At 36.0% G+C, this 27,161-nt stretch overlaps 2 protein-coding genes across 4 annotated transcripts in view; one reads left to right on the forward strand and one right to left on the reverse strand.

The window, feature by feature from the left end:
- nfe2 (nuclear factor, erythroid 2) overlaps positions 1 to 13,650 on the reverse strand; it is a 28,868-nt gene extending 15,218 nt beyond the window's left edge. The window contains exons 1-2 of one of the 2 annotated variants that reach the window (XM_073938009.1): positions 13,600 to 13,650; positions 6,718 to 6,846 (exon numbers count right to left, since the gene is read on the reverse strand). The gene's annotated coding sequence lies outside the window, so the exon portion shown is untranslated. The remainder of the gene's footprint in view (positions 1 to 6,717; positions 6,847 to 13,599) is intronic. The other variant, XM_068216670.2, reaches the window with a different exon arrangement.
- Positions 13,651 to 13,684: 34 nt separating this feature from the next.
- copz1 (COPI coat complex subunit zeta 1) lies at positions 13,685 to 26,789 on the forward strand. Of its 2 annotated transcripts, none has more exons than XR_012398396.1 (9): positions 13,685 to 13,778; positions 14,143 to 14,211; positions 16,395 to 16,476; positions 16,563 to 16,654; positions 16,743 to 16,798; positions 16,891 to 16,968; positions 21,007 to 21,058; positions 21,272 to 22,009; positions 23,124 to 24,920. XR_012398396.1 is itself a non-coding variant. In NM_131508.1 (9 exon segments), coding segments are annotated over 9 exon segments (534 nt in total). In that variant the 5' UTR covers positions 13,689 to 13,760; the 3' UTR covers positions 26,379 to 26,789.
- Positions 26,790 to 27,161: the final 372 nt, after the last annotated feature.

Genomic DNA, 27,161 nt, shown 5'->3' on the forward strand with positions numbered 1-27,161 from the left:
TCTCCAGAAATAAAAATATTATCAGACATACTGTGAAAATTTCCTTGCTCTGTTAAACATCATTTAGGAAATATTTAAAAAGGGGGAAAAAATCAAAGGGGGGCTAATAATTTTGACTTTAACTGTATATTAACCATATATTTAAACTATTTTTGCATAATAGATTAGACTATATATATATATACATTTCTATAATGACTTAAAAGGGGTCAAGATTTTATTATTTGTTATGGATATTGTTATAATATTAGATTTCTTTAAACGATTTGATTAAATTTCAATAAATCATTTTCAAATACAACAAAATAAAGCTTTTATTCCGGAAGGACACATAATAATTGATAAGAATTAACAATAATAAAATGTACTTTTATTAGTAGTAGCAGAACAACTTAAAAATTTTATAATAAAAAAATAAATAAAGCTGTTTTTTATTATATTTTTTTTTAGAAAAGAATATATAATTTATTATATTAGAGTTAGAATTGTATTAATGAAATGTATCATTATTATTAATATTATTATTATTTCATTCATTCATTTTCTTTACGGCTTAATCCCTTTATCAATCAGGGGTCGCCACAGCGGAATGAACCGCCAACTTATCCAGCATATTATTTACGCAACGTATGCCCTTCCACCCGCAACCCAGTACTGGGAAAATGATGATGATGATGATTATTAATAAAATTCATTCACAGAGGACATAAAAAAGTTCACCAAAATTTAAAGTTAATTAATTATTATTAATTTTTGTTTTATTGTTTAAATCTTGAAAAGGGAATCAAAGTTTCCATAAAAACATGAAGCAGCAAAAAAGTGTTTTTTATAAGATTGATAATATTATAATGAATGTTGCATGCGCACAAATCAACAGATAATAAATTATGAATTAGCATATGAAACTGAAGACTGGATTAATTAGAGAGTTATTTCAGCTATTTATTACTGGAATAAATTAAAAACATTTGTTCATTCATTTTCCTTCAGCTTAGTCCCTTTATTCATCAGGGGTCGCCACAGTGGAATAAACTGCCAACTTATCTGGCATATGTTTTACACTGCAGATGCCATCCAGCTGCAACCCAGTACTTGGAAACATCCATACACTTTCACATTCACAATCACTACGGCCAATTTAGTTTACCCAACTCACCTATAGAACTGTATGGAAAAACTGGAGCCCACTGAAACACATGGGGAGAACATGCAAACTGCACACAGAAATGCCAACTGACCCAGCCGGGACTTTAACCAGCGATCTTCTTGCTGTGAGGCAACAGTGCTAACCACTGAGCCATCTTAATTACAGTAAAGTGTAAAACTTTAACTTGACTTGTCAAAAACCTTTAATACCTTTTTTACTGAGCCCCAAAAACAACTATTTTGTTCTGTCAAATTTATAACATCACTATCAAAGTGTCATTAGCCACAAGTAAACATGAGAACACGTCTTCGATTACAGGGGAAAACCTCTTGCTCTGCTTCTGATGAGAGCATTCGGGTCTTTGGTTTGTGGTACATTGGGAAAATTCATCCAGGCCGCTGCTGGGAAAAGAGGAAAATATGTGTATGAGTAATCTTGAGTAGCGTAATTTCATCCGATGCAAAATCTCTATACTCTAGCAGCTCTGAATGAAATAAATAGCATTCTCTTAAACCTCAAAACTAGAATGAAACTCTTACACAGTCAGTCTCTTCTTGCTAAATTAATCTGCTCACTAAACTCCCAGCGATATTTTATCATCTGAATTACTATTGCAGTTTTTAATTATTATTTATGTTTATCATTTTATCAGTTGAATTTATTCATGATCTCCATTTTAATTCGAAAGTTCTAGTGTTTTTAGTTTTATAAGTGATTGTTTTAATACATTTTTATTTTAATTTGAGCTATTTTGGTTAAACTAAATGAAAATGAAATAGTTTCTTGGCAAGTAAAATAAAATCTTTATATACATTTTATTATAGGATGCTTTATATTAGCCTATGTATTTGTGTATATACATTAGATTAGTCTAAGCTGGATGTCATGATCATAAGCTATCTAGAACGGAGACCTTCAAATCTGACACTTTATTGAACTACAGATTCCATCATGCACTTCCCTCACACAGTCTTGTTTGCTGTAACATTTTTACGTGTTCCCTTGTTTAGTCTTGCCGTGCTTTTGATGCTTGCCTTGTTTATGTTGTTTTGCAGTCTGTATCGACAATTTTGCCTGTTAACACGACAACTCTTTTGAATTAACCTTATACTTCTGTTTGCTAGTGTTGGGCAAAGTTAGGCTTCATGAAACACAAAGACATTATTGTAAAGAACCCTATAATGCTGTGTTCACATCAGACGCAGTAGAAGCATTAAGCGCGAGTGATTTACATGTTAAGTCAATGCAAATGCGTGAACGAAGCGGATTTTGACGCGCGAATGAAGCGAGTATACTTAAATGTTCACGTGGTTATTTAAATGGTTCACGTGGAAGCATTCCGCGTCTGGTGTGAACACAGCATAATAATAATAATTATATATATATATATATTTTACTTGCCAAGGAACTAATTCATTTTCATTTCACCTAAGTCTCGTGACCTGGGTTTTTCGAATCCCCTTAGTCACGTGACCTGGGTGTTTCGACTCACCTTAATCACATGACATGAGTGTTTCGACTCACCTTACTCACGTGACCTGGGTGTTTTGAATCACCTTAGTCACGTGACCTGGGTGTTTTGAAACACCTAAGTCATGTGACCTGGGTGTTTCAAATTACCTTAGTCACGTGACCTGGGTGTTTCAAATCACCTTAGTTCGACACCATCTCTATTGTTTGCTCCTGCTTTGACCACTGCCTGCCTGACTCAGAGTAAATAAACTGAGTGGATCCTCAGCTCTGTTGTCCACCCTCCAAGTGTTACATGGAATTCATCTAAGAACAGCTTGTGATCTCCTCCATGAACCGCCACCTTATCGTGGTGGAGGGGTTTGAGTGCTTGAGTGATCCTAAAAGCTATGTTGTCGTGGGCTAATGCCCCTGGTAGGGTCTCCAAGGCAAACAGGTCTTAGGTGACATATCAGACTAAGTGGGGTTCAAAAACCCCTTATGAGTTCAGTGACATCAAAGACTGTGACGTCGCCCGATATGGCACAGCCGGGGCTCCAACCTGGAGCCAGACCTGGGGTTGGGGCTCGTATGTGAGTGCCTGGTGGCCGGGTTTTTTCCAACGGAACCCAGCCGGGCTTAGCCCGAAGGAGCGACATGGGACCATCCTGCCACAGGCCCACCACCTGCAAGGGGAGCCGTTAGGGGCCGGTGCACTGTGGAACGGGTGGTGGTCGAAGGTCAGGACCATAACAACCCGATCGTCAGGCACAGAAACTGGCTCTTGGGACATGGAATGTCACCTCACTTGTGCCTACAGGCCAAACCCCAGAGTACCCAGCCTTCTTGGAGTCCTTAGGAGGGGTGCTGGAAGGTGCCCAGACTGAGAACTTCATTGTTCTACTGAGGGATTTCAATGCCCACGTTGGTAATGACAGTGATACCTGGAAATGCATGATTGGGAAGAACGGCCTCCCTGATCTGAACCGCAGTGGTGTTTTGTTATTGGACTTCTGTGCTAATCACAGTTTGTCCATAACGAACACCATGTTCAAGCATAAGGGTATCAAAGCACTAGGCACCAGGACACCCTAGGGCGGAGGTCAATGATCGACTTTGTGGTTGCATCATCTAATCTCTGACCGTATGTCTTGGACACTCGAGTAAAGAGAGGGGCAGAGCTGTCAACTGATCACCACCTGGTAGTGAGTTGGATCTGCTAGCAGGAGGGAAAGCTGGACAGACCTGGTAGGCCCAACCGGTTCTCTGGGAACGTCTAGCTGAATTTCAAGTCAGAGGGATTTTCAACTATCACCTCCGGAAGAGCATTGACCAGATCCTGAGGGAGGCTGGAGACATGGAGACTGAGTGGTCCATGTTTTCCGACTCCATTGTTAACCCAGCCATGAGGACCTGTGGCCATAAGGTCTGTGGTGCCTGTCAGTGCGGCAATCCACGAACCCGGTGATGGACACTGGAAGTAAGGGATGCGATCAAGCTGAAGAAGGAGTCTTACAGGGCTTGGTTGGCTTGCAGGACTCCCGAGACAGCTGATGAGTATCGACAGGCCAAGTGTGCTGCAGCCCGGGCGGTTGCGGAAGCAAAAACCCGGTCCTGGGAAGAGTCCGGGGAGACCATGGAGGAAGACTATCAGTCAGCCCCAAAGAGATTCTGACAAACTTTCCGGTGCCTCAGGAGGGAAAAGGTGTTTACAGCGAAAGTGGGGAGCTGTTGATCTCGACTGGGGATGTGGTTGAGCAGTGGAAGGAATACTTTGAGGATCTCCTTAACCCCACTGACATGTCTTTCATTGAGGAAGAAGAGACTGGGGATGCAGGGGTGGACTCACCCATCACCCAAGCTGAGGTCACTGAGGTAGTTTCCAAGCTCTGAAGTGGCAAAGCAGTGTGGGTGAATGAGATTCACCCTATGTATATTAGGCCTCTGGATGGTGTGGGGCTGACGTGGCTGACACGTCTTTACAACATTGCATGGAGGTCGGGGACAGTACCACTGGACTGGGCATCTGGGGTGGTGGTTCCCATTTTTAAGAAGTGGGACCAGAGGGTGTGCTCCAACTATAGAGGGATCACACTCCTCAGCCTCCCAGGGAAAGTCTATGCCAGGGTACTGGAGAGGAGGATCCAGCTGATGGTTGAACCTAGGATCCAGGAGGAACAATGAGGTTTTCGTCCGGGCCGTGGTACACTGGACTAGCTCTATACCCTCACCAGGGTGCTCGAGGGTTCATTGGAGTATGTCCTACCAGTCCACATGTGTTTAGTGGACTTGGAGAAGGCATTCGATCGTGTCCCTTGTGGCATTCTGTGGAGGGTGTTCGGGGAGTATGGGGGGAGAGGCGATCTGTTGAGGGCCGTCTTGTCCCTGTTTGAAAAGAGTAGGAGTCTGGTTCGCATTGCCGGCAATGAATCAGATTTGTTTCTATTCATGATTTTTATGGACAGAATTTCAAGGTGCAGCCATAGGCTGGAGGGGGTCCGTTTCGGAGACCACAAGATTTTATCTCTGTTATTCGCAGACGATGTTGCTTTGTGTCCATGCGAACATGGACCTTCAGCATGCACTAGGGGGGTCTCTGCCGAGTGTAACGCGGCTGGGATGAGAATCAGCAACTCCAAGTCAGAGGCCACGGTGCTCAACCGGAAAAAGGTGGTTTGTTATCTCCAGGTTGGAGCAAAGTGCTTACCCCAGGTGGAGGAGTTTAAGTATCTCGGGGTTTTGTTCATAAGTGAGGAAAGCATGGGAAGAGAGATTGACAGGTGGATTAGTGTAGCAGCAGCAGTAATGCGATCGATGTACAGGAATGTTGTGGTGAAGAGGAAGCTGAGCCGAAAGGCAAAGCTCTTGATTTACCGATCAATCTATGTTCCTACTCTCACCTAAGGTCATGAGCTTTGGGTCATGACCGAAAGGACAAGATCTCAGATACAAGTGGCTGAAATGAGTTTCCTTCGAAGAGTGGCAGGGTGCACTCTTATGGATAGGGTGAGGAGCTCTGACACCCGATAGGAGCTTCAAGTAGAGCCACTGCTCCTCCACATTGAGAGAAGTCAGCTGAGGTGGCTTGGGCATCTATTTCGGATGCCTCCTGGAAATAGGGAAGTGTTCCAGGCATGTCCCACTGGGAGGAGACCTCGGGGAAGACCCAGGAAACGCTGGAGGGACTATGTCTCTCGGCTGGCCTGGGAATGCCTCGGGATCCCCCGGAGGAGCTTGAGGAAGTGTCTGGGGAGAGGGAAGTCTGGGGTTCTCTCCAAAGACTGCTGCCCCTGCAACCCGGCCCCGGAAAAGAGGCAGAAAATTAATGAATGATTGAAAAGCTTGTGATCACAGTCCAAAGATTTTGGGATGAAAATATTAAATAAAATTTTTAATAAACAAGAAAAGAATCAAGGAAAACTGTAATTTTTAGCAATTAAAAAATCTCTCTCCATATATATATATATATATATATATATATATATATATATATATATATATATATATATATAATATATATATTTATTTTTTATATATATATTTTATATATAAATATATGGAGATATATTAAATTAAATTTCTCAGGCAACATAAATTTATTTAACAACTAAAAGAACATAACATGTCACTTTAAGCATTAGTTATCTATAACTTATCTTACACTATATGTCTGTTATATAAACAACATATTTCCCAGAGATGGGTTGCGGCTGGAAGGGCATTAGCTGCGTAAATACTTGCTGGATAAGTTGGCGATTCATTCCGCTGTGGTGACCCCCGATTAATAAAGGGACTAAGCCGACAAGAAAATGAATGAATGAATGAACAACATATGCAATTAAACATCGGTAAACACATTTAAAAAATGATGCACTTTATCATCATTTAAACCTATAAACCAGCAAACTACAGGATTATGAAATGTTAATGATCTAATTTGCACTATTTGGAGGTAACATATTAACAGTACATTTTTAAAAATTGCTCAAAAGGTCAAATTTTCCTCTGTGACATTAAAAAAAGCACTTTTGAAACCCACTGTACAGTATGCATATGCTTCATTGTGCAATAGAAAAGGCCGGGTGAATAAAAGTAGAAACCACAACAGTTAACATGAGCACCTCGACAAGCCTTTATCAGCCTTCAGCAGAGCTTCCGCCACCAACATCCCCTTTACTCCGCTTTCTCCTCTGCTTCTGCAACCACAAGGCCATCAAGCTGCTTTCACCACAGCTACGGCAAAACCGGAGCTGCTGGGATCCACAAACACATCCTCACCTTACTTTCACCACTGATTCGTTTCAAAAATATCCTTGTATTTAAATTTGTATCCCCATCAAGTGTAATACTGAGCTTCTGATATGGTGTCAAAAAGCTGAACGGTCACACACTTCACCGTGGTCAAACTGATAAATATGTAATTGTGCAATATTCTGATTATCTGGTTTGATCTGCAGCATTATTGAGACACAGAGTACTGCGTGTGAAGATACGCCAGTGCAGGTTCCTCATTCACTGTCTGTCAGGTGGAATGATTGTTTGGTGACAAATATTCTTCTGAACTGGGATTCTCAGAAACTTTTGCCAATATTTGGACTGTACATTTGGCTAGATGAACTGTGAAACCAGTGTCTATGTGTGAAATTAGAGAACTATTAACAAACATTTTTTTTTTTGGTCAGAGATAATGTTCAACTTGAAGGGGTTTCAGTTGTGGCTAAACAGCGCTAGTAAAACACTACTACTGCAACATAAACCCTGTATTTTATAGAAGACACAGAGATCAATTATTAAGAATAGCAACGATTGTCGCATGACTAAAGTTTACAAATAAAATTAAGTAGGATTACAACAGTCAAACATGAGTGCTAGTCAACAGGCCTTTGCTTTGAATGACTTCAGCACATCTGCAGCCAAAGGACATTATAGCTTCTCACAGGACATCACTGGTGTCTTACAGACATTAATAGTACTTTACAGACATGACTAGTCTCTCACAATACATTAAGCCTTTCACAGGACATTATAGTCAACCGCAGACATCAGTCTGTCATAGTTTCTTACAGGACATTACTAGTCTCTAACTAGTCTCTTCTTCCTGACACCACTAGTCTCTTACGGGACATCACTAGTCTCTAACTAGTCTCTCACAGGACATCACTTGTTTCTAACTAGTCTCTCCTTCTGGACACCACTAGTTTCTCACAGGACATCACTAGTCTCTAACTAGTCTCTCCTTCTGGACACCACTAGTTTCTCACAGGACATCACTAGTCTCTAACTAGTTTCTTCTTCTAGACATCACTAGTCTCTAACTAGTCTCTTCTTCTTGATACCACTAGTCTCTCACAGGACATCACTAGTCTCTAACTAGTCTCTCCTTCTGGACACCACTAGTTTCTCACAGGCATTCACTAGTCTCTAACTAGTCTCTTCTTCTGGACATCACTAATCTCTAAATAGTCTCTTCTTCTTGACACCACTAGTCTCTCACAGGCCATCACTAGTCTCTTCTTCTGGAAATTACTAGTCTCTAACTAGTCTCTCACAGGACATCACTTGTTTCTAACTAGTCTCTTCTTCTGGACATCACTAGTCTCTAACTAGTCTCTTCTTCTTGACACCACTAGTCTCTCACAGGACATCACTAGTCTCTTCTTCTGGAAATCACTAGTCTCTAACTAGTCTATCACAGGACATTACTTGTTTCTAACTAGTCTCTCCTTCTGGACACCACTAGTTTCTCACAGGACATCACTAGTCTCTAACTAGTCTCTTCTTCTGGACATCACTAGTCTCTCACAGGACATCATTATTCTCTATCTAGTCTCTCACAGGACAGCACTTGTCTCTATCTATACATCACTAGTTTCTGTGCACATCCCAATCTATCTTAGCTCAAAAATAGTTCCACTAGTCGCACATGTTGCATGATCCTCCTGAAATCATTCTAATAAGATGATCTGATGCTCTGATGTTATTATTTACTCATTCTCAATTGTAATTATTATAAGTAAGTGGGATGCACTAAATAACTTTTTGTAAATGTATGTAATCGATTAGATTTAAAAACAGAAATTTAAAATTTTAACATAAATATATATACTTTATAAGTGTACCTAAAAAAGCACATAAAAAAGCACATCCTGTATCCTCACGAATATAACATTGGGTAAAATGCTAAAATGTTATTAATTATTATTTTGAAAAAAAAAAACACATTTCTAAACATAATAGTTTTAATAACTGATTTATTTTATCTTTGCCATGATGACAGTAAAAAATATGTAGAGTGTATATATATATATAACTAGGTTATTTAGGCAAGTTAGAGTAATTAGGCAAATCATTGTATAATGGTGTTTGTTCTGTACCCAATCTAAAAAAAAACACACACATATATATATATATATATATATATATATATATATATATATATATATATATATATATATATATATATATATATATGTACACACACACGCACACACAGTTAAAGTCAGAATTATTTGCCCCTCTGATTATTTTTTTCCTCAGTTTATGTTTTGCGAAGAGAAAATTTTCTCAACACATTTCTAAACATTATGGTTTTACTAACTCACCTCTAATAATTGATTTATTTTTTCTTTGCCATGATGACAGTAAATATTTGACTAGATATTTTTCAAGACACTTCTATACAGCTTAAAGTGAAATTTAAGGCTTAGGTTAACTAGGTTAGGATAATTACGCAAGTTATTGTAAAGTGATGGTTTGTTCTGTAGACTATTGTAAAAATAAATAGCTTAATGGGGCTAATAATTTAACCTTAAAATGACTTTTAAAAAATTAAAAACTGCTTTTATTCTAGCCAGAATAAAACAAATAAGACTTTCTCCAGAAGAAAAAAATATTATCTGACATACTGTGAAAATGTCCTTGCACTGTTAAAGATAATTTGGGAAACATTTAAAAAAAATCAAAAAATCAAAAGGGGGCTAATAATTCTGACTTCAACTGTATATATATATATATATATATATATATATATATATATATATATATATATATATATATATATAAATATATATATATATATTGCTTACAGGGGATAGTAATATTGACCTCTTTAAAAAAAAAAAAAAAAAAAATTTAATCTGCTTTTATTCTTGCCTAAAAAAAATTGAGACTTTCTCCATTAGAATAAATATTATAGGATATACTGTGAAATATTTTCGCTCTGTTAAACATCATTTGGTAATAATTTTGACTTTGTGTGTGCGTGCATGCATCTGTATTTGTCTACAATTGAAGTCAGAATTAGCCCCCCTTTGATATTTTTTCCTTTTTAAATATTTCCCAAATAATGTTTAACAGAGCAAGGAAATTTTCACAGTATTTCCTAAAATATTTACTCTTCTGCAGAAAGTCTTACTTGTTTTATTTTAGCTATAATAAAAGTTTAGAATTTAAAATAAAAACATTTTAAGGTCAAAATTATTAGCCCCTTTTAGCTATTTTATTATTTCTACAGAACAAACCATCATTATATAATACCTTGCATAATTACCCTAACCTGCCTAGTTAAACAAATTAACCTAGTTAAGCCTTTAAATGGCACTTTAAGCTGTATAGAAGTGTCTTGAAAAATACAGTCAAAAATTATTTACTGTTATCATGGCCAAGATAAAATAAATCTCTGTTAAACAGAAATTGGGGGAAAAATAAACAGGGGGTCTAATTAATATATATATATATATATATATATATATATATATATATACACATACATACACACTTTCAGTGACACTATAACTGTACCTAAAAAAAGTACACCAAGGAAGCACATACTGTATCCTCTCTGATATAACATAGGGTAATTTCGAAATGCTCTTCGTGGTAAAGTTGTGAAAACCCAGTGTTTCATTGCGAAACTCACTGGTGAGCCAGCTTACTGAAGAGCGCATAAAGAACATTTTTATTCAGAAACAGAAACCTCCCTTAGTCCTTTGTGCTTTGAGATTCATTCTGAATGCAAAATGAAATGAAGCCAACCAACAAGCTCAGAATAGCATAGTGAGTTTTACTTATAACTTAACCTGGTCTTCAGACTAACCTGTGTTTAATAATAAGAACCAAACAAGCCAGCTCTGATGTCAGTGTAGCTGCTGTGTAGTAAAGAGCAGGGAAAACCCCTGTTCGGATTACTTTTCACAGTGGTGCTTCCCAGAAAAAGTGACCAATGTAATTATGATGGCCAGTTGTAGGAGGATCTCCTAAATTATCGCAGAAAAAAACAGGACAGGATGGAAGCATATGCAATTTTGAGGAGGACTTGTGTCATTGAGGCCAGTGTGTCATTCATGGAGGGCAAGCAGATTCCAAACCCAATCAGCATCCCAATCACTCATTATCTTTGACTAAGCTTCTGTTCAGGAGAGCCACAGGTTTACTTCAGGTTAAAACTACCGCTCGACACTTTTCCACTGCAAAATGAAGTCATTGTACCTATAAAGTGTTGACTTTACAGTGAATCACCTTTAGGCTTTAAAAACGAAACTTTCATATTTACAGTGTCTAACTTCAGTGTTTTGAATGTAAGTAGGAGCGAGTTTCGTTTTTACAAACTAATAGAAAACGTTGATTTTTAATTTGTTGAGGTTATGTCTTTCCAAAGCTGTACTCAAATCAGGACAAGCTATCTTTCTTAGTATCACATGCAGTTACTGTGCAAGTTTGTACACTCATCTGCCACTTTATTAGGTACACCTTTCTAGTACCAGGTTGGACCCACTTTTGCCCTCAGAACTGTTTTAATCTTTCGTGGCATAGATTCAACAAGGTACTAGAAATATTCCTCAGAGATTTTTGTCCATATTGACAAGATAGCATCACGCAGTTGCTGCAGATTTTTCCGCTGCACATCTATGATGCGAATCTCCTGTTCCACCAGATCCCGATGGTGCTCTATTAGATTGAGATTTGCTGACTGTGGAGGCTACTTGAGTACAGTGAACTCATTGTCAAGTTCAGGGAACCAGTCGGAGATGATTTGCACTTTATGACATGGTGCATTATCCTACTAGATGTAGCCATCATAAGATGAGTACACTGCAGTCATAAAGGGATGGGCATGGTCAGCAACAATACTCAGGTAGACTGTGGCACTGACACGATGCTCAATTGGTACTAATGGGCTTAAAGTGTGCCAAGAAAATATCCCCACACCATTACACCAGCCTCAACCATTGATACAAGGCAGGATAGATCCATAAGTTCATGTTGTTGATGCCGAATTCTAACCCTACCATCCGAATGTCGCAGCAGAAATTGAGACTCATCAGACAAGGTAACATTTTCCCAATCTTCTATTATCCAATTTTGGTGAGCCTGTGCAAATTGTAGCCTCAATTTCCTTTTCTTAGGTGACTGGTGTGGTCTTCTGCTGCTGTAACCTATCCGCCTCTTGTAACGAGTGTTTATTTGAGTTGCTGTTGCCTTTCTATCAGCTGGAACCAGTCTGGCCATTCTCCTCTGACCTCTGGCATCAACAAGGCATTTGCGCCCACAGAATTGACGTTTACTGGATATTTCCTCTTTTTCAGATCATTCTCTGTAAACTCTAGAGATGGTTGTGCATGAAAATCTTGGTAGATCAGCAGTTTCTGTAATACTCAGACCAGCCCTGTCTGCCACCAACAACCATGCCATGTTCAAATCACTTAAATCACCTTTCTTCCCCATTCTTATGCTTGATTTAAACTGCGGCAGATCGTCTTAACCATGTCTACATGCCTAAATGCCTAAAGTTGCTGCCATGCGATTAGCTGATTAAAAAATTGCTTTAAAAAGCAGTTAGACAGGTGTACCTAATAAAGTGGCCGGTGAGGATTTTTTTTACATTTATTTTATACATTTGTTTTGTGGATTTGCATACATTATACATGTCTCAATATCTTCCTTTTCAATGATATTAAATTAGATCTTGCCTTTGGCCTATATACAGTTACATTAAAGTAAATGGCCATTTTATTTTCATATTTATACTGTGCATGTCATATTTATGTCTATATAGGTCATATTGCATATTTTTACTGCACACCTACCAGTGTTTTATAAATAAAAAGGTTATGGTTTAACAGGTTGTGAAGTTTCTATCACACATCAACATCAAATTCACTTTAGTAATAAAAGTAAATATTATCTGTTTTTTGGTTTTGCAAAGTTTGTCCCCAGAAGGCCTGTTTTTATGAAGCTGAACACATGTAGTCTTCTGTTTCTGTTTGCATTGTGAGTATTTGCAAAACATTTACTGTCAAACTAAGTTTTCTTAATTTGCTGGTGTTTTTTTTTTTTATATTTGCATGTGTTTTATTAAGTTGCAATGCGCTAAGCTCTCTTGTATGTTTGCAGGCATTTGCTGGTGTCATATTTGTTAACCTGTATACTGCACTTGCTGCTATTGCACTCCTGGTGCATTTCGTTGCCTTGTACATGTGCGATGACAATAAAGTTGAGTCTAATTATTGACTAATATGAAAATGTTCATACGATTAATTTACAATGCAGTAAAGTAATATTTGCTGTCTTTTAGTAAATATATTATATGAGAGACATTAAATAAAAGTTAAAAAGGTATTATATATTATTTCATATATTAAGTTTGTAGTTTAGAAACTCCCAAATTCACTCCGTACAAATCTGCAGATTGGTTTTTCAAACAAAATTCTGATCAGAAATAGCAAAAAATGTCCACAGATTCTGTCTGGCCCTGGTTGTGACCAATAATTATGTCCAACTGTCCGACTTGTCGAGTAATCAATCAGTTATGCCTTAGAATATAAACATTTGGGGTAATTGTGTTGTCTGTATTTTTCTCATTGTGCTGCATCTGTTCTGCGTCTTAAAGTCTAAAGCTTCTGCTGTTTTTATCATTGTCTTTTCCATCTGTGTTTAATCATTGTTTTAATCCAGCAAAATTAGATAACAAAGTGGAAATGTTGGTCGATTACACAGTTGTTTACCTATTTATCAATTCCCGGCAAAATGTTTCCCGCGATGATCGATGACGTTACAAAGTACTTCCGTTTGGATTTGCCCTTTTACCTCATGTCGTAAGCGGATGTACGAATACGCAAGAATTCAATACACGAAGGAAGAGCGAGCGACATCTGTACAGTACAAGATGGATACGCTAATATTGGTAATATGATTATTATTTATCTCTTTATGTTGCATTAAAAGACTTTAAAACATCCGCTGGCAGTTAGATCTTCCTTGTTTATTGTTCTAATAGCTCTTGCGCTACATCCGCAAAAATAGCGAATCAGTTATCGAGCAGACGAGTTCAGCAATAACCTGTGTACAATATTATATTGAAGAGTTACTTTTTATTACACCCTTTTAGCGGAATAGTTTATTGATTTGTTGTATTTTGGTAATTGTTAGTGGTTATCTGATTCTGGTGGACAGTTAGACTATGTCAGCTGAACCTTTGCCCTGATCACCTGATCTATTTGGCTGTAATTGATTGGTTATTTGTCATATTTGTGTGTGTGTTTTCACAGGAGCCTTCTCTGTACACTGTAAAAGCGGTTCTGATCATGGATAATGATGGAGAGAGACTGTATGCAAAGGTGAGCTCATCTGATGATCATCAAGAACAGGATCATATCTGAGTTGATCTACAGTGAGGTTTCATTTAATAGTTGATTCTAATATTGAGAGTCCAACAAGGCTTGCTGGCATGTATCATTTGTTTTTTGTTTGATATTTTATACATCAGCATTTTATGGTTCACATGTTAATGGCATTGTTATAATCAGGGTATCTGCAGAGTCTTAAAAAATATAAATAAATAAAAAATCTCTGAAATTGTCTTGTAGGTCTTAAATCATTTTAAATGGGTCTTAATTTTCCTTTTGTTTATTTAAAGTTACCCAATCGATCCAACACACAGCCAGTTGCCAACAATACATCTCAATAAAACTTTTAGCAAAACTGTATTACGAATATTATAACAGTCTGTTGTGCATGCATTTACTTTTAAACATTTTTTAGAATGTTGAGTTGAAAAAAATGCCCCATTAAAAAAAAAAATCCTTAGCGTTTAGCCCTATGTAAGTCTGAAATTTTATTCATAACGGTCTTAAAAGGGTCTTTAAAAAAGTCTTAAATTTACTTTGTGAAACCTGCAGAAACCCTGAAGAATGTTCAAACTCGAGGAGAAAACCGAAAAGCATCTCAATTTTACTCAGAAGCTCAAAACTGAGTAGAAATATGCAATTTAGTTTAATTATTATTCATATAGCCTAAATATTGTAGCTTGTAATGCAATTAAATTAGTTATTCATAACAATAGGGTGACGAGGTGGCTCAGTGGTTAGCATGATTGCCTGACAGCAAGAAGGTCGCTGGTTCGAGCCTCAACTGGGTCAGTCAGCATTTCTGTGTGAAGTTTCCGGTTTCTCCCACAGTCCAAAGACATCCGCTATAGATGAATTAGATGAACTAAATTGGCCATGGTGTATGTGTGTGAATGTGAGAGTGTGTGGTTGTTTCTCAGTACTGGGTTGCAGCTGGAAGGGCATCTGCTGTGTGAAACGTGCTGGATAAGTTGGCAGCTCATTCTGTGTGGCTACCCCTGATGAATAAAGGGACTAAGCCAAAAGAAAATGAATGAATGAATGAATTCATAACAATAAAGATAGCTGCTGTAGTAACATATATCAGTTGTTACTCTCTTTATCTTAATAGTATGTTCTGGTAAGATATTTATATGCTTAGTTTTATGATTAAAGTTCTGTAGTTTTTTTATGTGGTAGGAAAACGAGAATAATTGAAATGTGTATTAATAAAATGTATTCAGAAGTCTGATCATTTTAGCAAAGAAATAATGAATGAAGTTGCTTCAGTCTATGCTTATTTTGAAGTATTATTAACCCTACAATATATGTTTTTGAAAATCTTTTTTTTTTCCCTAAGCATGGGTCAAAAAACAATACAAATATGTGCTACAGCTTTATATTCTCTTCCAAATATTAGTATGTGTCCTGTTAAATAAAAAAATGACTATACATTACCTGATAAAATGTATTTTTTGTTAATATCAAAAATATTGTTAAGAAGATAACTTGATAACAACATTAATATGCTATAATTTTAAATTAATCATTGTTTAAACTTCAATGTGCAGCAAAATGTTTCAAGACAAAAAATATATTTTTAATCATAACAAAAAAAGAAAATTTAATATTATCACTTCTTATTTTATTAATTGTAATATAATTATTTCAACCTGTACAGGTCAGCATAAGCAGGTCATTCGAAATTTACATAAATTGCATTAAAAACTATTTCTGAAAGTAATTAATTAGCTCTCTTTGGCTCTAAAGTTATTAATTTATATTCCCCCTTTTTTATATATATCTATTATTATACTTTATTGTTCATTTTCCTTCAGCTTAGTCTCTGATTTATCAAAAGACGCCACAGTGGAATAAACCACCAACAATTCCAGCATATGTTTTACGCAACGGATGCCCTTCCAACTGCAACCCATCACTGGGAAACATCCATGCATTCACACACACACACTCATACACTATAGCCAATTTAGCTTATTTAATTCACCTATGGCGCTAACATGGGGAGAACATGCAAAGTCCACACGGAAATGTCAACTCAAACCAGCAACCTTCTTGCTGTGAGGCGATAGTGCTAAGCACCTATATATAGGCAGCACAGTGGTTAGCACTATCGCCTTACAAGTATACTTGTGTATATAATAGTTTGTGACTGTGTTGTGTTTATTTTTCAGTATTATGATGACACGTATCCCACAGTGAAAGAGCAGAAAGCCTTTGAGAAGAACATCTTTAACAAGACGCACAGAACAGACAGTACGTGCTCATATTACTGTCAGTCTGGTTTGTAAAACGTAAATAAAAAAATAAAAAAACAAATCATCTTCTGGTCTCCTTGACAGGTGAAATCGCATTGCTGGAGGGTCTAACGGTTGTGTACAAGAGCAATATTGATTTATATTTCTATGTAATTGGCAGCTCTCATGAAAATGAGGTAATGTTTATATACGTCATTTAGTAATGTACATTTTACTCTACTAAATACAATACTCATACGCTTCACTGTGTTTTTTTTCCCACAGCTGATGCTTATGTCAGTGTTGAATTGTCTCTTTGATTCTCTGAGCCAAATGCTGAGGTAGGAAAAAGCTTCTCATAGTGTGCTATGTGGTTTCTATCAGCTTCCCAGATGATAACAACTTAATCTTGATCATTTTCTATCTCTCTTAGGAAAAATGTGGAAAAGAGAGCCCTGCTGGAAAATATGGAGGGTCTTTTCTTGGCCGTTGATGAGATTGTTGATGGAGGGTAAGCCTTAAATAAAAGCATAGTTCACAAAAAATCTATAGAATTAACTCAGGCCATCCAAGATATAGGTGAGGTGTTGTTTTTTTTTCAGTTGAACATTAAAGATGGCTTGGCTGAATCTGGTCTGTGGGTCAATGGCTTTGAGAATCAAAAAAATGATACAGGCAAAACTAAATGAATTAGCAGTGACTCCTGAGGATACACTGAGGTCTTATTAAGTCAATCAATCAATCTGTGGAAGAAACTGAAAGCTGCTTACCTACACTGTTACCTTCAATCTACCACCAACGCATGTTTTGTTTACTTTTTTATTCTCAAAATGGCAGTAGATATTGACTTGGATTTTATGAAAGGACCACAGTTTCAGCTAAGATTTCAATTTCAGTCTTCACTAATCCAGATCAATTTGAAAATGTCATATTTACCTAAAAAAACATCACACACTTTTCAAAATGTGTATGCGTTAAAGGGTTAGTTCACCCATAAATAAAAGTTCAATCATGTTTTATGCAGCGGATATTCCAGATGCAACCCAGTACTGGGAAACACTCATACATTTTCACATTCATGCATACAATTTAGTTATTCCAATTCACTTATACTGCATGTCTTTGGACTGTGGGGGAAACTAGAGCACACACGCGACCAATGCCAACTGGCCCAGCCGGGACTTGAACCAGCGACCTTCTTACTTTGAGGCAACAGTGCTAACCACTGAGCCATCATGCTGCCTCAAAAATGAATATTCTATTAATAAATACTTAACCTTCTATTGTTGCAATCCCCTGACACATTCATTGGAACAAAATTAAGATATTTTAGGTTGAATATGTGAATTCTCTTACTCTACAGCAAATATCCCGAGACGTTCAAAGTCCAGAAAAGGAACCAAAAACATTGTTAACATAATCCATGTCACTTCAGTGATTCATACAAACTGTAATACATTACATTATTAATTGATGACCATGTTATTTTACATTTGATTGTTTAATTTCTGTACTTAAATACTGTTAGACTCCACCGAAAACCATAAAGCACTGTTTATTTATTTACTTTACCTTGTAATTTATGCAGATGCACAGCTTAGAAAAAGACTTGATCATCCCAGTCAATCTAATTGAATGAAATCTTTTTAAATACAGCTATTTAAATCATCAGGTTAAATTATATTCATATCGCAATTTATGTTGTAGCAAAACAAAATATCGCAATGTCAGATTGTTCCAATATCGTGCAGCTCTACTGAATTATCTTCATTATAAAAATAATTCAATAAAATTAATTGTTATTAAAGTTGCAAACGGTGCAATTTTTTAGGCCTGAATGTTTAAACTCATTTAGTCGCAGGCCTCAAAAACACATGCAAATGATAAACTATAATCCAGAGTCAACATTGCATATCCTGCTTTATGACTATTGCGAATGATCACACTGTGATATCACGATATATCGTACAGCCTTAATTCATTTCATAATTGATGAACCTTAAAGTTACTGAACTGAACCAGTTCAGCTCGACTTTTAAAACCTAATTGATAACCGGATTCAGCAATTTTCCTCTTCATTACAACAAAAGTAATCTCTATTGTATAAAGCTCTATATAAATAAAGGTGACTTGACTTCTGGGCCATTGAAAAAAAAGCCACAGTGACCACTAGTGCTCATGCATATGTTATTTCCTGATCCCGTTCCTCCCTTTTTGTCCACATCCTTTCCTGTTTTCTTTCCATCAATAAATATGGCCCAAAAAAACAAGCATGCACTTTCTAAAACAATCTGAAACGAGTCCACAGTTTATACAGTGTTGTTCAGATTAATCCAGGTTTTAGTTTGTTTTATTGATACATGGCTAACAAGTTACCAGAAGGTGCAGTAGATTTTCTGAAGACAATCAAAACCCAGCATTCAGGATATGCACGGTGTTAAGGCTGTGAAATTGGGCAATTACTTAAAGTGGGTGTGTTCAAAAAGGAGCAGTGTGGCATTCAATCAGTGAGGTCATCAATTTTATGAAAAAAATAAGTGAATCAGGTGGCCCCTATTTAAGGATGAAGCCAGTACTTATTAAACATTCAATTGAAACCCTGAGGCAAATGTCGTTCAAGACATTGTTTAGAACAGGGGTCACCAATCTCGGTCCTGGAGGGCCGGTGTCCCTGCAGGGTTTTGCTCCAACTTGCCTCAACAAACAAGCCTGGATTTTCCAAGTATACCTAGTAAGACCTTGATTAGCTTGTTCAGGTGTGTTTGATTAGGGTTGGAACTAAAATCTGCAGGACACCGGCCCTCCAGGAACAAGTTTGGTGACCAATGGTTTAGAAGAACAGCACACTTTGATTAAAAAGTTGATTGGAGAGGGGAAAACCTATAATGAAGTGCAAAAAATTATAGGCTGTTCAGCTAATATGATCTCTAATGCCTTAAAATGGAGGGGAAAAAACAAAGATGTGGAAGACCACCATCAAAATGGATCTGAAGGATTAACAGAATGGCAAAGGCTCAGCCAATGATCAGCTCCAGGATGATATTAGACAGTCTGGAGTTACCTATAAGTACTGTGACAGTTAAATGACGTCTGTGTGAAGCTAACCTATATTAAAGAATCCCTTGCAAAGTCCCTCTGCTAAAAAAAAACGGCATGTGCAGAAGAGCTTACAATTTGCCAAAGAACATATCAACTGGCCTAAAGAGAAATGGAGGAACATTTTGTGGACTGGTGAGATTAAAATTGTTCTTTTTGGCTCCAAGGGCAAAAGACAGTTTGTGAGACGACCCCCATAGTCTTAATTCAAGCCACAGTAGACGGTGAATGCAGTGAAGCAAGGTGGTGTTTCCTACTATGATATTGGGCCTATTTATCGCATATCAGGGATCATGGATCAGTTTGCATATGCCAAAATGCTTGAAGAGGTCATGTTGAAATGGTTGTTTCAACAAGACAATGACTCCAAACACACTTGTAAACCAAACCAGCAAAATTATTGTTATGGAGTGGCCAGCCCAATCCCCTGACCTTTATTCAATCGAGAACTTGTGGGGATATCAAAAATGCTGTTTCTGAAGCAAAACCAAGAAATATAAATGAGTTGTCGAATGTTAAAGAATCATGGAGTGGAATAACAGCTGAAAGGTGCTTCAAGTTGCTTGACTCCATGCCACACAGATGTGAAGCAGTTATAGAAAACTGTGGTATTACAACTAAGTATTTGTTTAGTGATTCAAAGGATTGCTAAATCCTACAATCAAAAGCGTTTGTTCAAAAAAGTTTTGAGTTTGTACAGTCAATGGCAGACACTGCCCAATTGTACAGCCTTAAGAGCGTGCATATCATGAATGTTGGGTCTTGTTTGTGTTCTAAGAATCTTCTGCACCAACTGGTAATATTTTGCTATGCATCAATAAAAATATAGTAAAAACCTGGATTATACTGGTTTAGGATTCATACACATTCACATGAAACATTTCAGGACTTTTCCAAAACTTTCAGGTGAATGTTCATGACCTAATGTTTTATGTAATGTCTTCATACACGTGGTAAACAAGAAACAAAATGTATGTTCAAATGTACTACAGCATATCAATAGATCTGTGTTTATATTTAGTTTTACATCTGCAAAATAGTTTCTAGAAAGTATCTTGCTGTCCGTGTGAATATTTTAGAGATTTAAAATATATTACATTGAAGATTGTTTCTGAACACGATGCTGAAAACGTTTCTTGAATTACGGTGAAAGCGAGTGAAAGAGAGGCAAAGCTAATATTGTGTTGTGAAGAGACGGCCAGCGCAATTGTATTTAAAACTTACCCAATATTATTATCTCAAATATATTCAAGTACCAGATATTTGTTAAACAAATTTCCATGACTTTTCCAAAACATTTCGGGTTTATTTGTTTTTCCAAATCTTTTCCAGGCCTGGAAAATGCCTTGTCAAAATTCCTTGACTTTTCCAGGACCGTATGAACCCTGCTGGTTAGTCATGCTGTTCTGCTATTATTTTGAACAATACTGTATGTTGTTTCTCTTTTTTTCAGAGTGATTCTGGAGAGCGACCCGCAGCAGGTGGTTCACCGTGTCGCATTGAGGGTAACTACTTCCTATTCTCCTCCATTGCCTTTCATTACGTGGTGAATTGCGAATGCTAATCTGCTTAGTATCTGCTGCATCTCATGCTCTGCCGCCACTGATGCGCATTATGGTTCAGCGAGTCGGCTATTAAGTTTGATTTCCAATAATCTTGCGTGCACGAGACAGGAAGCACGCCAGCAGTCCTAAAGTGCTTTTGTCATGTCGTTTCAGGGCGATGACGTGCCTCTGACAGAACAGACAGTCACTCAGGTGAGCCAAATCTCCACGCATTTTCCTTCAGCAACACCTGTCGCCACCGCGGAGCAAATGTTTTATAGTGGCGGTGCGATTTTTACCCATGATTCATCTGCCAAATGTGTCTGCTGTGGTCCGGTTCAGAAGGTTCCTCTGGGCTGCCGCTAGTCTGCCGCATGTAAACATGATGGCTAATTATTGGCGGCTGTCTGCTAGCGATGGCTCCCCGCGGCTGCTGTTAGTCGTGAGCGCGGCCTGATTAATGTTCTCGTTTAAGAGGCTGTGCGACAGGCTGCCTGCATGGCTTTCGTGTGCGTGATTAATGGCTGTCTCCTCGTCTTCAGCGCTATACGGTTACGCGGAGCCTCCTGCAAATTAAGATGATGAATTAATTCCTGGATGTTTTGCTGCGCCTGCATTACTCGATTACAGGGATTGTCTCACACATGTACACCTTTCCTGTAAAAGTTGAACATTACACTAATGAAGTTTTCGATAGTTTGGTGTTGGTTGGAAAGAAATTGGTTTGTTAATTTGGCATGGACGCATCAAATTGATAGTTCACCCAAAAAACGAGTCTTTACTTACTGTTTGCTTTCCATAAAGTGGTTCCCAACTTTTTTTATTGTGTGAAAATTTAAAGAAGATATTTTGAGGAAAGCTGGCAACCACTGACATCAATAGTAGGTAAATCAAATACTATGGAAGTCAACGGTTTAAAAATTTACTATTTATTCCCCATAAGTGGTTCCAAACCTTCCTGAGTATCTTCACTCTGTAGAAATTTAAAGAAGATGTTTTGACGAAAGCTGAAAACCGGTAACCATTGACTTCCATAGTAGAAAAAACAAATACGATGGAAGTCAGTGATTTGAAGATGTACTCACTATTTGCTCTCACTCAGGTGGTTCCAAACCTTTATGGGTTTTTTATTCTGTTGAAATTTAAAGAAGATAGTTTAATGGAAGCTAAATATGGGTAACCATTGACTTCTATTGTAGGAAAAACAAATACTATGGAAGTAAGTGGTTTGGAAATTTACTCCCAAAAATCTTTGGTACCACTTGGGGGAGAGTAAATAGGGTTTCTTTTATTCTGTTGAAATTTAAAGAAGATATTTTGATAAAGCTGAATACCGGTAACCACTGACTTCCATAGTAGGAAAAAGAAATATTATGGAAGTCAGTGGTTTGAATATTTACTGACAATTTGCCCTACCTCAGTTTGTTCCAAACCTTTATGGGTTTCTTGTATTCTGTTGAAATTTAAAGAACATACTTTATAAAAAGCTGAAAACCGGTAACCATTGACTTGCATAGCAGGACAAAATAAATAATACGCAAGTCAGTGGTTTGAAAATTTTCTCACTGTTTGCTTTCTCCAAAGTGGTACCAAACCTTTATGGGTTTCTTTTGGTTTGTTGTAATTTAAAGAGGATACTTTGACAAAAGCTAAAAACTGGTAACCATTGACTTCCATAGTAGGAAAATAAAAATACAGTGAAAGTTAGTGTTTTGGAAATCTATTCACTTTTTGCTCTCTCCCAAGTGGTTCCAAACTTTTCTAAGTCTAAGTATCTTTATTTTGTTGAAATTTAAAAAGATAGATTGAAAAAAGCTGAAGCACGGTAACCATTGACTTCCATTGTAGAAAAACAAATACTATGGGGGTCACTGGTTGGTATATTTACTATTTGCTCTTTCTCAAGTGGTTCCAAATCTTTGAGTTTCTTTAATTCTGTAAAATTTAAAGAAGATTTTTTGATGGAAGCTGAAAACCAGTAACCATTGACTTCCAAAGTATTTGTTTTTCCTACTATGGAAGTCAGTAGTTTGAAAATTCACTCATTATTTGCTCTACCTCAAGTGGTTCCAAACCTTTCTGAGCATCTTTTTTTTATTTTTATAAATACTTTAAAGAAAGCTTAAGAGCGGTCACCATTGACTTCCAAAGTAGGAAAAACAAATACGATGGAAGTCAGTGGTTTGAATATTTACTATTTGCTCCTCAAGTGGTTACAAACCTTAATGGGTTTCTTTTATTCTGTTGTAATATAAAGATGATACTTTTGAAGAAAGCTGAAGACCACTAACCTTTAATTTCCGTAGTAGGAAAAACAAATACTGTGGAAATTAATGGTTTGAAAATCTACTCACTCTCCCAGTTGTAAACCTTTATGGGTTTATTTTATTATGTTGAAGTTTAAAGTAGATATTTTGACGAGCTGAAAGCCAGTAACCATTGACATCCATAGAAGGAAAAAAAATATTATTGAAGTTAGTAGTTTGAAAATTCACTCACTATTTGCTCTCCCTCAAGTGGTTCCAAATCTTTTAAGTATCTTAAAACTGTAACAATTTATAGAAGATAAATGCTGTTGTAAGGCATAAAATGTTCCAATTTTTTGTTGAAAATGTTTTTTTTTTTAAATAGCAAATTACCTCATTTACACAACTTTGTGTGGTTTTAAATCATAATGCGTTTTTTTCTAAACAGTAAACGCACAAAAAAAGATATTTTGAAGAATGTTGATTGCTGGAAAAAATTACTATGGAGGTCAATGAGTGCCAGCTATTAGCATTCTTCAAAATATCATCTTTTCTGTTCTTTTTTTGTTGAAGAATGAGGTTTAAAATCACATGACTGAGAAAACGATCAGAGAATTTTCAGTTTTGGGTGAACTAACCCTTTAATGCCATCCAACCTTCTTTAAAAAATTTAATGGAGTTACACTTTTGTGGTAAAACTATATCAGGTTATTAAAATCAAAATCAATTTTTTTTTTCTTCTGAAATTTCTAAAACTTTATTTGACTTAACTTTGTTGAAATTTCTGTACTAGTGTTGACTATAAAAGCGCTCTTGTTATCTAATAAAGCATGCTTTAAAGATGGAAGGCTTTCCACCCTGATGGATGCGTGTCTTTAAAGAAATGTGATAGCATTAATGAGTCAAGAACACAAACACGTTAAAATTCAATTACCTTTCGTGGCTTTGGTGACAAGTGAGCTTTTTTAGGAGTGGTTTGGTCAATCCGTCCTTATTGAGTAATTTGATTTACTAACGAGGAGCACAAAACACTTCAAATGAATGATTCTGAAGCTGCTAATTTATTCTAATTAAATGTGACTAATTATTTAGCATTAGCTAATTTGAAACATTGGGTTATAATAAATTGTCAGAAGCCCACTTTCAGATGTTCCTACACAGAAGATCCTAATGACGCCCTAAATTAATTATAACAGCCATTAAAAGTGGATTTAAAGGAGCACCGGGTAATGTTTCTTCATTTGAAAGTTTGACATCTGCAATATTAAAAGTTTGATTGACATGAGACTTCGGATCTATTAGACTCCAGCTGCCATGTTATAATATAGAAATGTAGAGCTGCATGGGGGAAATTAAGAGATCTTTTGAGAATTCTGTTTGAGTGAAAAGAAAATTGTGTGTGTGTGTGTGTTATCCTCTAAATTACTTATGATGTAAATTATAAAAATTAAAACTGTTGTCATTTAGGGCAGATTTTGCAGAAATGTAAATGTTTTCATCCAGGTGTATTTAACATATTAGACTGCTCAATACCAAGGTTTGACCTTCAAAAGAGTTCAGAAATAAATATTTGGTGGATTACCAATAATAGACCATTTATGATTTTTACAATTTGTGATTTTTCTGAGGGGGAAAATGTAAATTATTACAATATTTTTGATAGAAATATTAAATAAAAAATTAATCAGACCTTTTGTAGAATAAAATAAATATAAAAATTTAACTGAACACATAACTTATGAATCCAGTGCATCTATAGTGCAAATAATAAAATGCTTTGTACATTATATTGTTTACATAATAAATGTTTTGGTTCAGACTTTATTAGTTGGTGAATTAAACTGTTTAAAACACATAATTCATCAAGAGTTATAATATATTTTCACAACATTTATTAATTTAATTAAGTTGTATACTTATAATTTAATTAAATGTAATATTTATTTTTTGTTGCAAAAATAGATTGTAAATTTCTCTGCTTTATTATTTAAACTTTAGATGAGTTATTCTTATTCCAACAAATGTTGATTAATATTAAAACATTTGTTATTTAGAATGATTGATTGTAATTTTCTGGGGGAAATGCACTAAATTATTACAATATTTATAGAATAAACCAAATTTTAAAATTTTGCTAAACGCATTCCTATAAAGAAATTTAGTACATCCTGAAAATTTGTCTAGTAGTTATCAAATATAAGAAATAATAAAATCTATTTTACATTATAATATACATCATATTGTTTACAAATAAAATGTAAACAGTTATTAGGTGAATTAGACCATGTTTAGTACACATAATTCACCTATTGTTACATATAATAATATATTTTTAAATGATGTATTTGAATAAATTCAATTTAAATGTAATTAACTACATTTTAAATGATCTAATTTGTATGTTTTATCATTAAATTTAATGCTATATTATATATATTTATGCTATTTTTTGTTACATTTAAATATATTGTCATTTTCTCTGTTTTAATGTAAACTTCAGAAGAGTTATTTATTATTATTTGGTGGAATAATAATGATAAAACTTTTGTTATTTAAAACAGTTCTCAGTAGTACAATATTTTAATGAAAAAAATTGGGGAAAAAGTATCAGACAGTTTATAGAATTAAACGAATATAAAATTAATATTAGACCCATACATAATAAATCCAGTACATCCAGAGGAATTTTCCAGCATTATTTAAATATAAGAAATATTAAAATGTCTATTACATTTGACAATTGTTTGTGTACTAATCAGTGTTTAATTTACCAATTGGTACATTTTATATATATTTATATATTTAATAATATATTTATTTTGTAATTTAATTCATATTTTATCTTCAAAATTAAATGCAATATTTAAAAAAATAAATTGTTACATTTAAATATATTTAATGTCATTTTCTCTATTTTAATACACAATATCATGTACATGACTGGTATATCTCAGCTCTAACTTTATATTGTTATTCTTTTATTTTAGGTGCTACAGTCAGCGAAGGAGCAGATCAAATGGTCTCTCCTGCGATAGGATTCTTCAGCTTTCTGTCCTGAACTGAAGCGAGGAAAAGCAATGAGAGAGCACCTCTTTTCATCACTACTGTCCCTTTCTGCCCTTTTCTCCGTGAGTGTTTTCATGACTGTTAAAGTGCACATCCACTGAAAACCACTTCTCCAGTTTCTCTCACTCCAGATAAGACCAGGAACAGTGCTATTTCTACACATTAACACAAGAGGAAGAAGCTTGCCGGGACTTTCTTTTTGGGAAAAGTACCGGGGCGTTTGTTTTTTTTTTAAAGCCCATTCCAGTAAGCGCTTGAATATATGGCTGGTTTAGTAAATGATATCACTGTTGTACTGTGAGATTTTCATGAGGATTCATGTACATTCCAGTGGTCGATCTTTTCTCTGTTTTTGGATTGAAGTAAAGAGTTTCATCCCAGTTCTGCTGTGTTTTCCCTTTTTTTTGGGCTACTGTTGGGTTTGCAGAGGCGGCCGGTCGTGACTTTTCCTTGCCAATATTTTGAGGTCACTTTGTTTACTGTTTTTGTGTTTTATGTCCGTCATCTGTTGCTCATATGTAAAGTTAGAGACTCTTTTGGCGAGCTGGTAAACATGTAAAATACATAGTGACGACCACATAGACACGCGCATCGAAAACAACCATATATTAACACTTTAGCATTTTGATTATGAGTCATGAATGGGTAAATGTGCTCTAGGTTTGGGTGATGTATGTAGGTTTTTGACTTCTAAAGCATAAAAATACCAGAATATGTATATTAGATATATGTATATATTTAAGAAACCTGCT

Source organism: Danio rerio, chromosome 23 (genome assembly GCF_049306965.1).
Source record: "Danio rerio strain Tuebingen ecotype United States chromosome 23, GRCz12tu, whole genome shotgun sequence".
In the NCBI taxonomy this organism is placed as follows: Eukaryota; Metazoa; Chordata; class Actinopteri; order Cypriniformes; family Danionidae; genus Danio; species Danio rerio.